General features: G+C 35.1%; 1 protein-coding gene across 1 annotated transcript; it reads right to left on the reverse strand.

Annotated features, from left to right (window-relative positions):
- Window positions 1–8,985: 8,985 nt before the first annotated feature.
- LOC129870527 (guanylate kinase 2-like) lies at window positions 8,986–13,709 on the reverse strand. Its single transcript, XM_055945339.1, has 11 exons — window positions 13,390–13,709; window positions 12,902–12,941; window positions 12,703–12,810; window positions 12,509–12,585; window positions 12,288–12,417; window positions 11,614–11,976; window positions 10,071–10,192; window positions 9,855–9,990; window positions 9,646–9,691; window positions 9,443–9,548; window positions 8,986–9,367 (listed from the first exon to the last, which is right to left on the reverse strand). Exons 2-11 carry the CDS (start codon window positions 12,902–12,904, stop codon window positions 9,250–9,252), a joined length of 1,209 nt encoding a protein of 402 aa, XP_055801314.1. The 5' UTR covers window positions 12,905–12,941; window positions 13,390–13,709; the 3' UTR covers window positions 8,986–9,249.
- Window positions 13,710–17,749: the final 4,040 nt, after the last annotated feature.

A 17,749-nucleotide genomic window follows, 5' to 3' on the forward strand; every position in this document is an offset into this window, starting at 1 on the left:
TTTAGTGTCGTTATACTAGCGGCTTACCTCCTTCAGTCGAGGTTAGGGCTCCGCTATGGCTTTTGTCCTTAGTAGCGATTATATCTTAATAGTTCTGCCTCGAATCATCTTACACTTTTCTTTAATAGACTCTAAATATGGCAATCACATCGCTATTACTGACTTTCTTTTATCGAGTAATCATTTGACCTCGCTCTTAGTATGCCAATATTCGTAAGTTGCACAACTATTCTTGTGCCATTTTCACGAGGTGCGTTGTATTTCAGTCATAATCTTTTCTGCTTTTGGCTTACTCTGTTCTATATGTGTCATTGTACTAACATGCACTTACAATCTCTTTTTGTCATACTTGTTTCGTTCCCTTTTTCACTTCCTAGAGGGTCACCCATCCCAGTGCTACTCTCATCCAAGCACGCTTAACTTCGGAGTTTTGACGGAATCTGGTGCTTTAGTGCGGGTATGATCGCGTCCATCCCTTATGGGGTCTCGTTTAAAGTTTAAGCGTTCCCATTTACATACGATAGCCAGTTGATTTTCTCTTATGCTTGTAATTCTCCTGTCCACTTCCCCCCTTTTAGGGTGTACCCATGTCATCCTCCGTTTATTTTCAGCTACTCACACGCGAATGATTCTACTCCAACATATTTAACGCGCTGCACCATATCTACATGTTCTGTTAAATCTTCCATACATTAGGTTGCCTTTATAGGAAACCCTAGAATAACTGTAGGGTGCTTTAGTATTCGCAATATATCGTATAAAATCTCATCTAACAATTGATACTCGAGTAATATTCGTAATGTAGCAGTGCATTCAAAGCCATATTTCATTCATCCCAATCAGTAATTAGCGAGGGCTTATAATTGGTGCAAATTCCCCACTCGAGTGTACTTATACTTTAATGACTCATGTTTCAAGCTTCGTCATTACACTAACTTTATTCCCGTGAATACAACTTATTCTTCTAATAACCTCATAATGCAGCAGTTGTTCTGCAAATCGACATACCCTCTCCTTGCTGGATCTCACTAATCATCAAGGTGGAGTCACGTATATTATCCTCGTTATGCCTTCTGAGCTTTCATCTTTGTCATGTGCTTCAGGCTCTCTTCTAATCCTGCTTAAAACCATATTAACTTCATTGTAGTAGGGGCCTTATCTTATTACTTTTTCATTATACTATACTTTCAATTCGTAGCTTTCTTCTTAACACTTCATATCTGTCACAATTCTTTATCCCTCGTACTCTTGTCTTAGTCATATCGTTACTTCCTTTAACTATAACTTGTCATAGTTTATCCCTATGTATCAATTTAGGTGATGCCTTACTATATCGTTTCATCCCGATCTATCAGTCCTCTCTGAGTCATCCTCTTTGGCTTATAGCTCTTTTCCAACTTCGTTCTACTATATCAGTATCGACCTCCTAATTTCTATTGCAATCACTTCAGCAATTAACTTATTCCTCGAGGTCAGCCATACTTGTTTAGTCAAATTTCATCAATTTTGCTTTAATAGCGGTCTTGTCTTTTCCTTTTATTTCTAGGAAAATTTGGGCAGAGTTTCCTCTGTATTTCTTACTACCTCAACACCTGCACGCAGAAAATGCCAACAATGCCTCACAGGGCCAACATATATATATTCGTATTGTATTATATCGCATCCACACAGGGCATACATATATATTCATATCATTTCAGATCGCAACCACACAGGGCGCCCACAATTAACAGTATGGAAATGGACTTACCTGTTATGTCCACTCGAGCTGCACCTGTTACACTTTCCTGTAAAAATTTCCTTTCATTTTCCAACTTTATATATCAATTGTATTGCAACACCTTACCTGACATAGGTCCTTCGTACCTTTGCTTACCTGCGTGCTTTGTAACATCCAATATTGTCAGTTACTTTTTTTTATCGGCGTTGTCCTCCTGCTAAAATCGCAGGTTAGTATGAGAAATTTCATTTCCTATGACTCGGCTATATCGCACGATCTTAGATATGAAAGAAAGTAACATCCTAAATGTCCTGTAGCCTCCTGTCTATAGATGTGGTGCACAACACACCGATAAAATAGACTCTACTAGACACGGTCTGTAGACATTCCAAGGACGAACTGATCTGATACCACTTCTGTCACGACCCAACCCCGTAGGTCGCGCCTTGGGTCCGACCTGGACCCTCTTAAGCGTATTTACCAAGTACAGTTAAGTTGAATCGTGTGTGAGGTGATACTATACACAAAAACCTCAATAGTTTAAAATTTTTTCATGTACCTATAGCCTCTTTCATTCGTATCATATCATGAAAGGGCACGCGCCGACGAGGCTGCCATAACATAAACACATTTACAACATGCCGTATAGACACAGTCGAAACAACTTATAAACAACTCACATTCATATGTCTACAGACCTCTAGGAATAGCAACAGTAACATATGGCAAGACAGGGGCCCCGCCGTACCCTTGAATGTACAAATATATACATTAAGTGACCAATATCAAAAATTAGGCTCCAGAACAGTGAAGCACTTCCGACATAGCTGAGAGGAACTCCTAAGTTGACGGATCTCCAGAATGAACATCTGTACCTGCGGGCATGAAACGCAGCCCCCCGAGGAAAGGGGGGTCAGTACGATATATGTACTGAGTATGTAAAGCATAACACATCGTAACTGAGATCATAACTGAAATAGGGATGCAGGGGACAAGTATAATAACTTAACGAATTACTGTACCTACACCTTAGGACACGTAAATCATACACATCATCATATGCTGTACCCGGCCCTCTAGTGAATTCGGTGCCTTAATCATTTTCTCATATTCACATGTCATCGTATCATCATGTATTTCATTTAATCATATCATCGTATACAGTATCATATCATCGTATACGGTACAATCTTATCATGTATGTCATCGTATTACATCCGGTTCACTATGGGGCTCGGGGTTGCAAATGTTTCACTCTAATCTCATATGCATGCCTACATAAAGTATCTGACCCCTTTAGTGAGGGACTCGATGAATGGAGTGGTGTACGTCTATAGCGTACCATCATAATTTACATACGTACCCGGCCTTCTAAGGAGGGACTCGGTGTTCCTTCCTTATTTCACCACATATACTATCATATTACAGCCGGCCCGGGACTCAGTAAATAATCGTATCGTCATAAGATATAACATATATCACACCTCACATACGGCATCGTCTTCTCGTGCGTGAAACTATACACATCCGACCCAGGACGCGGTGAAAGAGGTAGTAACACTGTGCACGATAACGTTCCCGACCCATCGTGGGACTCAAGGAAGGATGGGTATGCACGAGTAGAGTAGTGAGAAACCATATGCAACTAAGTCATTATCTGAGACTCGATGAAATAGTCAAGTGAACCGTCACCTGAAGACTAGGGGAGTAATTATCCGAGGTATCCCTTTAGATGTCATTAGGGCTTACATCAGTTGGGGCTTCAGGGATCACAAACATGCATCAGAATAATGCCACACAATTTATGCAATCAGAAATATAATTATGCAGTCATAGACACAAATATGCAATCAGAGACATTGATCGTTCAGAGCCTTCAAAAAGAGGAGCCGGTACCTCCACTTACTATTCACTATATAGCAGGCTCGAGAATAGTAGTTTGACCACTTTCAGACTCTAAATGTTAAGAAGTAACTACAAGTTGCGAGTTACACTCAGAGCTCTTAAATGGGATTACCTCTAAACCCACATCATATATCATTTCACTTAAAAGTAAACCATTCCAAAGGAAAGAAGAGATAGGCTTTACATGTACTAGTTTTCATCACATAGAAGACTTAAAGGCAATGACTTAGTTATTGCAGGAGTTCTAATATCAAGCAGTAAACGAGAGTCTCGACTCATACTCAGGGCTTTACGAATGGATTGAATCCCAAATATCATATACATATCATTCATAACTTACATCTAAGACATGCCAAAAGAAAGAAGAATAGCTCTACATACTTATTTCAAAAACACGCCAAAAGAAAGCTTCACATACCTCGTATGGACTTTTCTTAATCACGTCCACGTCGTTGTCCTCGAAACCTATTTAACATGGAAGTAATGCAAGTATTAACAACCTTGGACTATTCAGCAACTTAGACTACCCACGAGTATTCATAACATTCATCCCTTCGCTCGCCTTCTCCACTAGTTCCTTAACTAGTTAAGGCGTTAACGGAAATCGGACGGCATCTCCCCTATAATGTGCCTTATCCGAATTCCCAACCATGTCCTTAGCACCTGAATCCAACCAACAATACAACCAGAAGCCCATACATATACATATTACGACAATATTACACAATATAAACCCCCAACAATTCACTCAAAACTAAGATACCAAAACTAGAGTTTTTAATCTTTCTTTCACGAATCCTTTAATTGCAAAGTAGAGGGTCGTGTGGCTGCAACCAGCAGCTCCCCCACCTAATTTAGAGAACTTTTAGACCCTGCAACACTCCACAACACAACCAGTAGCAGCCCCCACGCGCACAACACCTTATTTCGACAACAATTTAACTATAGCGATTCCAAATTCGTTTATTTCGAACGTCGAACTTTTCAAACCTTTTCCCCAACTTCCAGCAGCCCCTAAGGTGTGTAGTAAGCCCTAAATTAACATCATAAACTTCAAATTAGAGGGGAAGAACTTAACTTTCCCGAAATTGGCTAGAACTCGCCGAAATCGCGCCTCGGAACTTTTTTTCAGCGTGCTGTAACGTCGTGGCAGCTTGCTGTCCGTTTTTTGGCTGCACCAAACTCTAATTTTACTCTACTAATACTTCCATATCATCGTGGTATACGCTATATAATTAATTTACGGAACGAAATCGGGACTTACCTTATTTTTCTCTCAAGCTGTCACCCTTTTCTCTCTTAGCTTAGGGTTTGTTTTTAACTTCCTTTGCTGAAGATTTTCTAATAAGGAACTGAACCTATGAGTCATTTAGCATGTATATAAGGTCAGCCTTGGAGGTGACACGTGTCATCCCCTAGGGTGACACGTGTCAAGCCATGATTGGCCACCGTGTCATGCTGCCAATTAGGGGCTGCCACGTGGCAGTGGGGTCCACCTCCCCCAAGAAGCTGCATCACCTACTTGACCCTAAGTAGGTGCATCACCTGCTTGCTTGAGGTGCTGCCACGTGTCGCTCCTCCATTAGCTGCCATGCGTCATCTTTGTCCCTTCCTCGCGGGTTCGTAATCTCGTCTCACTTAAGAGCCTATGTAATCCGCACTACGTAAGCTTGATATATCCTTAAGCAACTTAAGTGTATAAGACTCTTAACTTAGTAGCTTACGTAGGTGAATCGAGTCCTACGACCCATTTCTTAGCCTCCAACTCTTTCCGGATTCTTATGACTCTATCTCCAACCTCCCTTCTCGCGAGGTATCACAATCTTCTTTCCTTAGAGTTGTTTGATAGTGTCGTAGCTTATCCGGCTCACATGATAGTGTCTAAGGAACTTAAGAAGACGTTCCGAGCTCAAGAGTGCGGGGTGTAACAATTAAAATCATCAATCAACCAATAGTATCTAAAGACATTCTATAGTTTAGGGAAACTTTCAAGAAAACTTTCCTAGAAGGTTCAACTCTTTCACAACTCCTATTCAACACATCTATGGGCATATAGAAGAACTCAATCCATATTTTAGGTTAGCCTTACGTACCTTGTTGGAAGACTTTGAAGAGACCTTGATGTTAGGCCTTCAATGGGAGGCTTGAATTTTTGAAACTCTTGAAGGCAATTTTTGTTAGAGAAGAAGAAGAAGAAGAAGAAGAAGAAGAAGAAGGAGAAGAAGAAGGAGAAGGAGAAGGAGAAAGAGAAGGAGAAGGAGAAGGAGAAGGAGGAGGAGGAGGAGGAGGAGGAGGAGGAGGAGGAGGAGGAGGAGCAGGAGGAGAAGAAGGAGGAGAAGAAGAAGGAGAAGGAGGAGAAGAAGGAGAAGGAGGAGCATGAGGAGCAGGAGGAGGAGAAGGAGGAGAAGGAGAAGAAGAAGGAGAAGGAGGAGAAGGAGAAGGAGGAGGAGGAGAGAAGAAAGAGAAGGAGGAGAAGGAGAAGGAGAAGAAGGAGGAGGAGAAGGAGAAGGAGAAGGAGCAGGAGGAGGAGGAGAATGAGAAGCAGGAGAAGGAGAAGAAGGAGAAGGAGAAGGAGAAGGAGCAGAAGGAGAAGGAGAAGGAGGAGAAGGAGGAGAAGAAGAAGAAGAAGAAGGAGAAGGAGAAGGAGAAGGAGGAGAAGAAGAAGGAGAAGAAGGAGAAGAAGCAGAAGGAGGAGGAGGAGGAGGAGAAGAAGAAGAAGAAAAATATTAGGGCTTTTTAGAGAGAGAGGGAGGACTGAAAAATGGTCCAAAAACGTCCAAGGATGGTGTATATATAATTAGGAAAAAGTCCAAGTTGCCCCTCTTCAAAAATCTAGAAAATTGGACAAAAATTTTGCTGGCGCTATAGTGGCGCGTCGCGCCACTGCAGCGCCAAGCCAAAATGGGCTTAAAACCCTGCACATCTAATAGTGGTGCGTTGCGCCAAGGACCAAACTACTGAGGCTATTTTCTGGCGCTATAGTGGCGCATCGCACCCTTACAGCGCCAAGGCCATATTTTCTGGGTTCTGGAATTTTGCTTGAAAAACCCTGCACACCTCGTAGTGGCGCGCCGTGCCAGGGGCCAAACTACTGAGGCGTGTTCCTGGCGCGATAGTGGCGCGTCGCACCACTGCGGCGCCAAGCCCAGATCCCCAGCAGTTGCAGCCCAGGCCTAAAATTTCTGTCATGCTAGTTCGTCTTAGGATCGTCATATCTTTTGACTCCGAACTCCAAAAAATGCAATCTTGGTGGCGTTAGAAAGAAGACTCAAAGACCTTTAATTTGATAGGTCAGGGCCACCCAGTTCATTATATTCTAGGAGATATGCTAGTTTGAAGTTGACCCTAATACTAACTCACCCGAAAACTTAATCGATTGGAGTTCTTTGGACTCGACTTGGTGTTAGAGATCCCTTATGACCCCTAAACACATCTAACACACTTCAATTACTTAGGAATTGATCCTAACTCATGTGTATATACTCCACAATACTCGAGTTCAATCCTACACATACATAAGAGGGTCTAAATTTTAGGAAAAAAATTTAGGGGGTGTTACATTACTATTATTAGTATTAGTATTATTATTATTACTGTTATTGTTATTACTGTTGTTATTATTATTAGTATTATTATTATTATTATTATTATTATTATTATTATTATTATTATTATTATTATTATTATTATTATTATTATTATTATTACTACTGCTGCTATTATTAGTAGTATTATTACTACTGCTATTATTACTACTACTATTATTATTAGTATTATTACTACTACAATTATTATTACTATTACTATTATTATTACTATTACTATTATTATTATTACTATTACTATTACTATTAGTGTTATTGTTATTATTATTACTATTACTGTTACTTTACTAATACTATAACTATTATTATTATTATTATTATTATTATTTGGATTAATCTTACTAAAAATTAACCTAATTGAGAATAAAGAAAATTGTTCTTTGAGGTTGATTAAAAATAAAGAATGAAGAAGAAGAGGAGGATGGAGTTTGAAGAAGAAGACATGTGGGGGTGGGGGGCGGAGTGTAAGGATGATTTTAATTATTTGTTTTACTTTAATTTTTTTGGTGCACACATTTTTGTTATTTATTTTTATTATTTTGTCACATCAATTTTAGGAGGTAAATAAATTCACTTTTAAATAGTAAAGATGTGATAGATCGTCATAATAGTTTAAGCGTGATAACTGACTTTCGAGACAAATTCAAGGGGGGATTTATACCTTTTCCCATTTTTTTATGAATACCAAACATCATCCCGAATATCAAACTTTTATGCATATCAAATACCATAATATCCAAATTATGGTGTTAAATTTTTTGATTTCGGTATGATATTCGGTATCAATAATAATAGCAAATATATAAAATAGCAATTAATTATTTAGATGTTGAAATTTTGATTACTCTATCTTAATTTAAATATTATTTTTTTGTGATTGATTAACAAAGAGAATTGTTTGTACTTTATTTTGAATATTTTTACATGAGTAAGATTAATATTAGTATAATATAATTGAAACGTTTCTTGAAAATCCAAAGTCATAATTCTTTATTGTACGAATATATGTAAGTTGAAGTTGACCAAACTATGGTGTTACCAATTAATCGTATCAAAAGATATCCAAACCAAACTTTAAAATACCGACAATACCAAATTAATTTGATATGGTAATGATATAGTATATTTTAAAACCATAATCCAAAAATACCAAACCGAATCTTTCAATATTGTAACATGCCCACCCTAGTTAAAATATAAAGATAATTGTTCTAATCACTCTAATCCGAACCACGTTTAATTATGTGTTCTTTTCTTTTATGTTTTCCTAGCAATGATATCAAAGCCAAGATTTGTACTCTGCCTGAATATTTTTTGTTTGCAACAGTCTAAACTTCTGCATTAAAAATAATTACTTTGGTCCTTACTACTACCAACTAATAAATGGTAAGCAACACTAAATTGCATGAAATTTGAAATAGATAGATTAACAACTTTAATATCCGAAAGATCCAAATGATAGTGTTATTGGAAAGGGAAGGTTCAATCTATGTCATTGACGGAATTTAACCCCATGGTACATCAAATTCCACGAAGGAGAAAATTAAAGGGGATGCATTGAGTACAATCCAACTGCCCTGCACCTAAATGAAATGTTTTACTTAAGAGTGAAGAATTTAGAGCTAGCAAACATATCTAATTCTATCCCCCCCCCCCCTGGGAATGCACGGGAAACAAATGAAATAAATAAGAGAAGCAATGAGTGTTGAGAAGAAAAAAAGATATATGAATAAGCTAGAGAAAAAGCTGAAAGAATTATATCCAACATACTCATTCTTAATCTATGTAATCCTTGGGTAGAACAGTTGCATATCTTAGGCTTTCAATAGTTCAGGCTGCTAAACTACAATTTCCCCATCAATTAAAAATCATTTCCTGTATAATCGCTGTATTAGGAACTAAATAGTTCAAACTATCCAAGTAAGCTATCACGTAGTCAAATTGTGGTTCTCTTCAAGGGCTCGACCCCTATAGAGATGTAAGAAGTGAAAAACGATTATTGAAACCAGAGGTGGTAGGTTAGCTCAGCTGATTGTCGCCATTTACTCTATCAGTGGAAGGATTGGAGACAAATAGATTTAGTCCTCGTGTCCGTCCTGGGGCTCCTCCTTTGAGCAAAGATAAGTCCAGAACATACCTGCATCAGAGGTGTCAGATGTCAATCCAATATGGACTGTGTACACAAAAGAAATGGATTAGGCAAATCACATACATGTTATCTGATGCCTTTTGACATTCTGCAGCACCACAGTTAATTAAAATCTTCTGATCAATCTTTGAGACTAAATGTTCGACAGACAGGTTGACTGATTCTGGATCTGCATTCAAGAGAAGTTCATCAAACCAATATAGCATACAATTGCCTGATAGAAACAAGGTAAGAACCGTGGGACAAGCTATGCCGTCTTAGCTTACATGTTATACAAGCAGTCTTCACACCTTCAGTGAGACCCAAGATGTTCTACATAAATAGAAAGTTACATCATGTAGTGTCACTAAATGCAATTTATACACATCTTGTTTATAGCATTACTTGACCACTGGACATATAGATAAACAAGAAACATTATAACTAAAACCATTAAAACTCTAAAAAATATTACAATGAGAGGAGCAAAGATTACCTTAAGATTCTCATAACAACTTTCTAGGACATCGTTCACCAAAATATGATCAAAGAGACCTGATGATTTTCCTTGTTCGAGTTCCGCCCTAGCATTTCGGAGACGCTTTTGGATTTGCTCTTCAGTCTCAGTTGCTCTGTTCAACAGATTGACAATAATTTAATAACCAATTGAACCAGGCAATATGAAAATACTGAACATTCTCAATTAGCCTACCTTGCACGAAGGCGCTTCTCAAGCTCTTCAAATGATGGTGGGGAAATAAAAATGAAAATAGCATCAAGAGAGCTAGCCCTCACAGACCTTGCACCTTGAACATCAATATCAAGGATGCATCTCTGCACAATCACACAAAAATAGAAGGCTTGACAAATTTGCAATAGAAGGATCTATAAATATGCTAATGCACAATTTGGCCCATGTGTGATGCCATTAACTAGTCCATGCAAGACTCAATAGTCCGTTCAAACTTATTACTACTAAAATCCAGATCTTCATTTTTTGTAAGTTTTTTTTCTTTTATCTTTTGATTGGGGTGGGAAGCAGGGAATTGGAAGGCAGGCTGGAGGTAGAAGACACGTAAAAAAAACCTTGGATTCTACCAAACCAGCAACAAATTTCTTTCTTGAGTTGATCGAAGCTAGATTTTAAAGATTAATGAAACTTTGATTTCAAACCTTGAACAAGAAAGATAGACTTACCTCTATGCAAGGTTGAGGAGCTTAACTTGTCCTGAACATGTGATGGGGAATCTATAGTGAGGGTTCTCGTCTTTTGTCCAGTATTATAGTGCAGAAGGCAGACTGGCGTGGTCTATGTAAAAAGTATCACTCGTCATAGATGTGGATCTCTTTGGCTTAGAGATCTATCAGTGTCCAAAGTTAATTAGTGTTTAGTCCTTAATTTGTCAAATTTACACAATGTCTGTAAAAATATGACACATGCAGTAAAGGAATTGACTAGTCTCCTTATATAATCTTGGAAAATCTTCAGCTCCTGAGCTAATTTTTGGAGTTTAGTAAGATCAGAGATCCATAGTTTTTAACGTGGTATTAAAGTCAGATCCATCTTTGTTGTGGTTCCCAATGTTATCCAGATGTTATGTTATCATGCTCCAAGGTTCGGTCCTAAATGTGTGGTGGTGTACTGGTGTTACAGTACGGTGCTGAAGTGTCCCCCGGTAGTTAAGAAAATGGGCTGTAGTCTCCTTATATGGTCTTTCAGTTTTCACTAAATGAACTAGGCTTTCGGACCGACTTAAGTCCAAAGTTCATTTTCTTTACAATGTCAGAGATTTTTCATCAGAACATAACAAAGAGATAGGGATCCATTCTCCAGAGAATGTACTTCTTTGATGATCAAAAAGGGTTTTAAACGTCACTCCCTTTGAGTCTAAAGGATTGGGTTCAGAGTACAACAATCCAAACTTCAAATTTTTGTGGTGAATTTCTGATGTTTCATATAAATTACCATATAACAAAACTACATGAAGAGAAATTTAATCTCATTTTTTTTATACTTAAAAATGATTTTTAAAAAAAAAAAAAAATTTGAAAGTTGGAATCAAAGAAATTGTTTTGAACTCCCCAAAATAATATAGTGTTATTATTTTTTAAAGAAAAGGAGTATAAAACTTCTTAAAGATGACCTATTCCCGGGTGCAAATTAACAATTTCAGTTATGCACCAATGGTCCAATATGTTGGAAATAATAATACCAATATTATGAATTAAGAATTGATAACATGAAGCGACCATACCTTGCCAGCATCAGCAACCACCTCAACTGCTTCAACACTGGTTCCATAAAGATTACCATGAACAGAAGCAAACTCCAGGAATTTCCCATCCTTTATCTCTCTCTCCATTACACTGCGGTCACTGAAATGGTAATGAAACCCATTCTGCTCTTTTTCTCTTGGTGCCCGGGTTGTGTGGCTCACAGAAAATCCAAACATTGATGGGAACTCTTTCATTAGTTCAGATATCAAGGTACCCTTCCCCACTCCAGAAGGGCCACTAATGACAATAGGCTTCTCAACATTCCCTAAAACTCCCTTACTCCAGGCAACCACCTCATTCCCATGTGTCTTTTCCTGTTCTCTTATAAATGGGGTGCCCACCTACAAAAGTAGGTAACAATTTTTAGCATAACATGAAAAAGTGAGTGGCTGCAAATTAACTCATTCAAGGGTATCGAATATTATTCAAACAGTTAAGTGTCTCAATCATCACATTTTTGACTTTTTTCTAATAAGGATGAATAAATACAAACAGGCAACTCCACCGGATCTGCCCACCGGCATTCCAATTAAAATTTTTGAAGGAATGCTGATCTGAGAAATCAACACAGATTCAGAAAGAGATCTAGACTTCAAGGTTTAACAGAAAGAATAAAAACGTTTGCATATCTAAAAGACATAAATTAACCAACCTCAAGAAACCAAAAGCATCCATCAGACTTGGAATTGCCCTTAATGACCAATATACGATCACCATTTAAAAGCATGGCTGAGTGGCCATTTGACATCTTGGGTTTAGTACCCAATACAGTGGGGTTTATCCTGCAATTTAATCCAGTTTTTGTTCATCTTGCCTAAAAGCTACAGAATAACCACAATGGTTCCAAAACATGCTAGATATACCGAAACTCACCATTCCCCACTAGATTTGTCAAAGATTTGAACTCCAATGACCGCTGTCGATTCATGATTAGCCCCACCAATCACATACTGGTGAAAATAGGAAGGCAGAACATTCATTCATTGAATACAGTCATTTAGGTATATAAAATTGGAAAGAATGCACATCACAGAAGAATATCAAATCAGTATGTTGAATCATCATACAATTTTAGAGCCGATACAAATAGCTGTTTTGTAGCCCTTTGATTTCAATTCAACCCCATTTGGAAAATCTTCCAGGAGACTATCAGCAAAGAAAGCTGGAGCTTCTCCCTGAACACAGGAGAGATCAAGAAAAGATCACAACAATAGAAGCCAAATTTATACTCTAAACTGAAGTGCAGATCAAGACTAATACACTCACCATAGATTTAAGTTTTCCTTCTATAAAAGATAGATTTAACCTGACCAAGAAAAAATCACAAATCAGACTAAAAATCCACATGAAAAAAATTATGCATTCCCTGAAACACCATGTTACCTCAAAAAAAAAACCAGGATCAAATTATTTCACCTAACAGAAGTAGATCATGGAGTAACCAAATTAGGGATGAAACAGAAATGCATATGATACCAAGATCCCAATGGATAACTAAGAAGCCAAAATAAAAACTATAAAACAGAGGCCATAAAATACCATGCTGTCTTGAGCAAAAAATATAATAAATAAATAAAAACCCATCAAACATATTCCCAAATGAATGCACACAGAAAGAGAGATACACACGTAAAGCTACAGGTGTTTCCCTCTGCTTAAGCTATCAAGCTGTAAAGATACAAAAAAAGGAAAATAAAAACAAAAAAGGGGAAGAAAAATCAATTTCAATTGGAAAACACATAAAAAAAGATTACCTGATAAACTAAGATTTACGGTTAACCAGAAGCAATATTATTAATCTTCTATTTTGGTGTTGAATGTATGTATTGAATGAAGAAGAGAGATCTGTATTGTAAATGTCAAAGATGATGAAGAATAAAGTATGAAAAGTCAGCAAGTTTGAAGGAGGAAAAGGAAGAGGAAGAGGAGAGGAAGAAGAAGGTGGAAGAAGAAGGTGGAAGAAAGCTTAGGAAGGTTTCCCATATTTGTAGGCGGAACAAGGAATGTGGAAGAGAAGGAGAGGGGACCAAAGAGGTGCTTTTTTGGTCGCATTCACTTCATCAAAACAGCCCCAAGTCGTCTGTCCTTTTTATTTCTTCTTTTTATTTTATTGGGTGGTGGAGTAAATTTTTGCTTTCAAGGGTTTGAAATAGAAAGTTAAAATTGGAAATGGGACAAAGAAGACCCTTAACTACCTATTTTATGAAGTAATTCTTTCTATTAATCATTCACCCATTCGATTAAACAACAAATTCTCAAGATAAACTTACTAAAAACTAATTTGGAAAGTCATTTTCTAAATGAAATGGTATATAATTATACAGTTTTAATATATTTGAACCCGTGTTTCAAAAAATAGGGCATCAGAAGAAACATTTTACTTAAAAGCCCGGTAGATTTTTAATTGTTAATATTTTATAAATTAATACAATAAAAAAATATAAAATTTTAAAATAAAATAAGTGAACAGATGATAGAACTGATTAATCTTGAAATGTTAATCAAAATCAATAATAATTTTTCAAAAATCGAAAGTGCTCATCTCAAAAGTCTAATTAAACTTTTTCTTAAAATAAAAATGAGTAGAAATTTATAAATCAACTTTTTAAAAAAGGAACTCTAAGAAGGAACTTACAATCAGCATCAAACCAAAGCAAATGATGAAAAATGATGCATTTTTCTTTGTAGTTTGCTAGTTGATCACTTTTTTCCAAATCAAAAGCAAATTAAGTACCTGTACGTTTAGTTATTTTAATTTTAATTAGGAGAGATTTTTCGATGTAAAATAAAAACTAGTCCAATACTTATGCATACACCTAGACTGAAAGGAGCTTATGCCATACGATACTTTCACTCCTAGATCACCCCAATACATTGTTAATATGTCTGGCCTCGAGGCTCGTCTTTTTTTAAAATCGAACTTAAACAATTAAGTAATTATGTAATCATCTAACTAGGTGTAGTGTAATTGAGAGAAAAATAATTATACTCTTTAATTTTCAAAAGGGTTGAAAAAGGTTGGTATTTACAAGGTTGTTTTTAAATTTTCTATTTTTTTCTTTAATTTTTTCTTGTTTTTACTTTTAAAATTCTTTTTTTAAAAATATATATTATTATTCTTACATTGTTGTATTTTATTTGTTTACTTTTTTTGTTTATACCTTTACGTTATGTGCTTCCATGTAATTATCAGTGTTATTTTCTTTCTTGTTTATTTTTCTTTATTTTGCTTAACTGTAATTTTATTCTAATATTTTAAAATAAGGCCTCTTAATCATAAAAAAGATTGAGTCATCCACAAATTTGTCTATGATGAGTGATGTCATTAATCTTGAATTTCTTTGTTTAATGCGCATATAGATAATTTTAACTTAGATTGAATGTTGTCAAAATTGATATATTACTTTTATCCAATATTTGAATAACGTTATAAAATTATAACTATAAATATTATTATTTTGTCAATATATCGTCTACGATGTTCTTATAAAATGTGTGCTTATTAGAACTTTATTAATTAATTTAGCCAAGATGTTATTAATTTTAAAATTTTGCATCAATTATATTTTAAAATATTAGTTACAAATATATAATTAGTTAATACTATATTTTCAAATAATAATATGTATCTTGAATATCCAATAATAGATAAAATTAAGTAAAGACACACTCGTCAAACATTAACATCAAGTTTATGATAATAACCTTTAATTTTTAAAATTTAAAAGATCTAATAGTGTAATTGCACTTATGCAATCAAATATAATGTTTGAAAATAGAATCATGTCATGGCAAAAACAAATAGATTTGTATAATTACTAAATTATGTAATTATAATAATTATATCAAATTCAATTACAAAATGACTTTTCAAATAGAATCTAAGGAGGAACAAAGTACTTTCTACTCAAAAAATTCTTTATTGAAAGATTTGAACTCCATATCACTAATTTTTGGTAGATCTTAATTTCTGCATATCATACCCCTTAATAGTATTCATAAATCAATTCATGTTGTTAGTAGGAGTATGTCTATATGTGGATCTCCATTTAATTTTTAACTCTGGTACATATTTTATAATATTCACATCTTATTGATCATACTTTACTTATTTAAGTAAATGCGATAACATTCACTAAAACTTGTGAATTGTAAATTAAAATGATTGTAGAAACGATCATAGTTGAAATATTTTCGAAGTTGTAAGAAAATTGATTGATTTTAAAATTAATCATTTAATTAGATTATTATTATTGGATATTGTTTATTACTAAAATTTATAAAATTTTCCAACACATGGCTCATAATAATTTTGTAACCAAATCTTTTTATGTTTAAATAAACCATAATCATAAAATTGAGCTATTTAAAGAAATTCGGAAAAATTGCAAAAAGTAACATATAATAGAATAAAATCAAAAGAAAAGAACAAGAACAGAAATAATTCACTAGAAATTAATCAAAGCGATAGATCACAGGAAGAACGATCGAAAAAGGAGTGAAAATTAGAGAAACGAAATTAAGTTACTTTTAGATTTACTTATCAAAAATTCAAAAACATGCAAATGGATAATCATATGTATCACTCAAAAAAATAAAAGGGAACCAACAAATCAAAACAGAAAAAGTGAGCAAAAAGGAAAGATATAGAAGAAAAATAACGACTCACCAGAAAGAGAAAGCAGAATGAAAAAATTATACGAATGAAATTGAAAATTAATTTTTGATTGTAGAAGAAGAGAAACCAAAAGGATGACAATAACATCTGTCACTCAAAAGGTAGACTTACGTGGTGTACAATCGATAGACGGTTCTAGAAGTTAAGCATTAGAAAAAATAGGATAAAAAAATTCAGAATAACCCTTGGTCATCCAAGACACCCAGACTTGTTAAATAGATTTGTAACCAAATCTTTATATGTTTAAATCAATCATAAACATAAAGTTTAACTATGTAAAGAAATCATAATAATTACAAAAAGTAACATATAATAGAATAAAAGTAGAAAAGAAGAACAAGAACTGAAAGAACCCACTAGAAAATAACCAAAGCAATATCAGAGAAAGAAGAATGAATGTAAAAAGAGTGAAAAATAGAGAAATAAAATTAAGTTGCTTTTAGATTTACTAATCAAAAATTCAAACACATGACAAATGAAAAATCATATGTATCACTGAAAAAATAAAAAGGAACCATCAAATTAAAATGGAAAAAGAGAGCAAAAAGGAAAGATGAAGAAGAAAAATAGCTACTCACCAGAAAGAGAAAGCAGAATGAAAGAACGGAACTGAAAATCAATTTCTAATCGTAGAAAAAGAGAAGCCAAAAGAATGATAATGACATATGTTGCTCAAAAGGTAAACTCACATGATGTATAATCAATTAACGGTTCTAGAATTAAAGCATTAGAAAAATGGGATGAGAAATTCTAAAATCACCCTGGGTCATCCAAGACATCCATACTTATTAAATAGTTAATATCGATCGCTAACACACAAATCACATGTAATCATTCAATACTTCTTGAATATAAATCCATAAAATGATTCAGATTATATTAAATTTGAGATATATTAATTCAAATAAATATTGTGAATTAATGTAACTGAACTAATTATTTAAGTCTAATAAATATGGATTTAATTGAAGAAGCCCAATATGTTATTTATTCTAATCCGTCAAATTGGGTTACAAATGATAAGCCCACATTGCTAAGCTCAATATGCCATTTTTTTCTAGAGATCCAATTCGGTGCCACATGTCAAATAATGTGTAACGCCAAGTCAAATGAAGAAGACAATAGGATCATGCCACATATCAAAATGACACGACATACCTAACTGATGAATTGGTATTTTACCAACTAATTGGACAAAAATTCATAAATTATTGTCATGTTTGAATGCTAATTAAAGGGGTTTTAGGCCCTAGTTCTCTTATGTGAAGGCATTTATTAAAAAAACAAGTTAAAAGGATATAGAGCTAAAAACCACTTAAGTGCAGCAACAAAGAAACTGGAGTCTCACCGGCTAAACGCCGACTGAAATGGAGTGACTTGTCTCAGTACTGGCACTACAATAGGCACACATTATAATGATTGATCGACGGTTCTGA

This window comes from Solanum dulcamara, chromosome 10 (genome assembly GCF_947179165.1).
Source record: "Solanum dulcamara chromosome 10, daSolDulc1.2, whole genome shotgun sequence".
In the NCBI taxonomy this organism is placed as follows: Eukaryota; Viridiplantae; Streptophyta; class Magnoliopsida; order Solanales; family Solanaceae; genus Solanum; species Solanum dulcamara.

Coding starts and splice junctions, on each gene's coding strand:
- LOC129870527 (XM_055945339.1), bottom strand. Junction 11,977..12,287: donor GATGCTTTTGGTTTCTTGAG/GTTGGTTAATTT, acceptor CTACTTTTGTAG/GTGGGCACCCCATTTATAAG. Junction 9,991..10,070: donor GAGAAGCGCCTTCGTGCAAG/GTAGGCTAATTG, acceptor TCTGTTGAACAG/AGCAACTGAGACTGAAGAGC.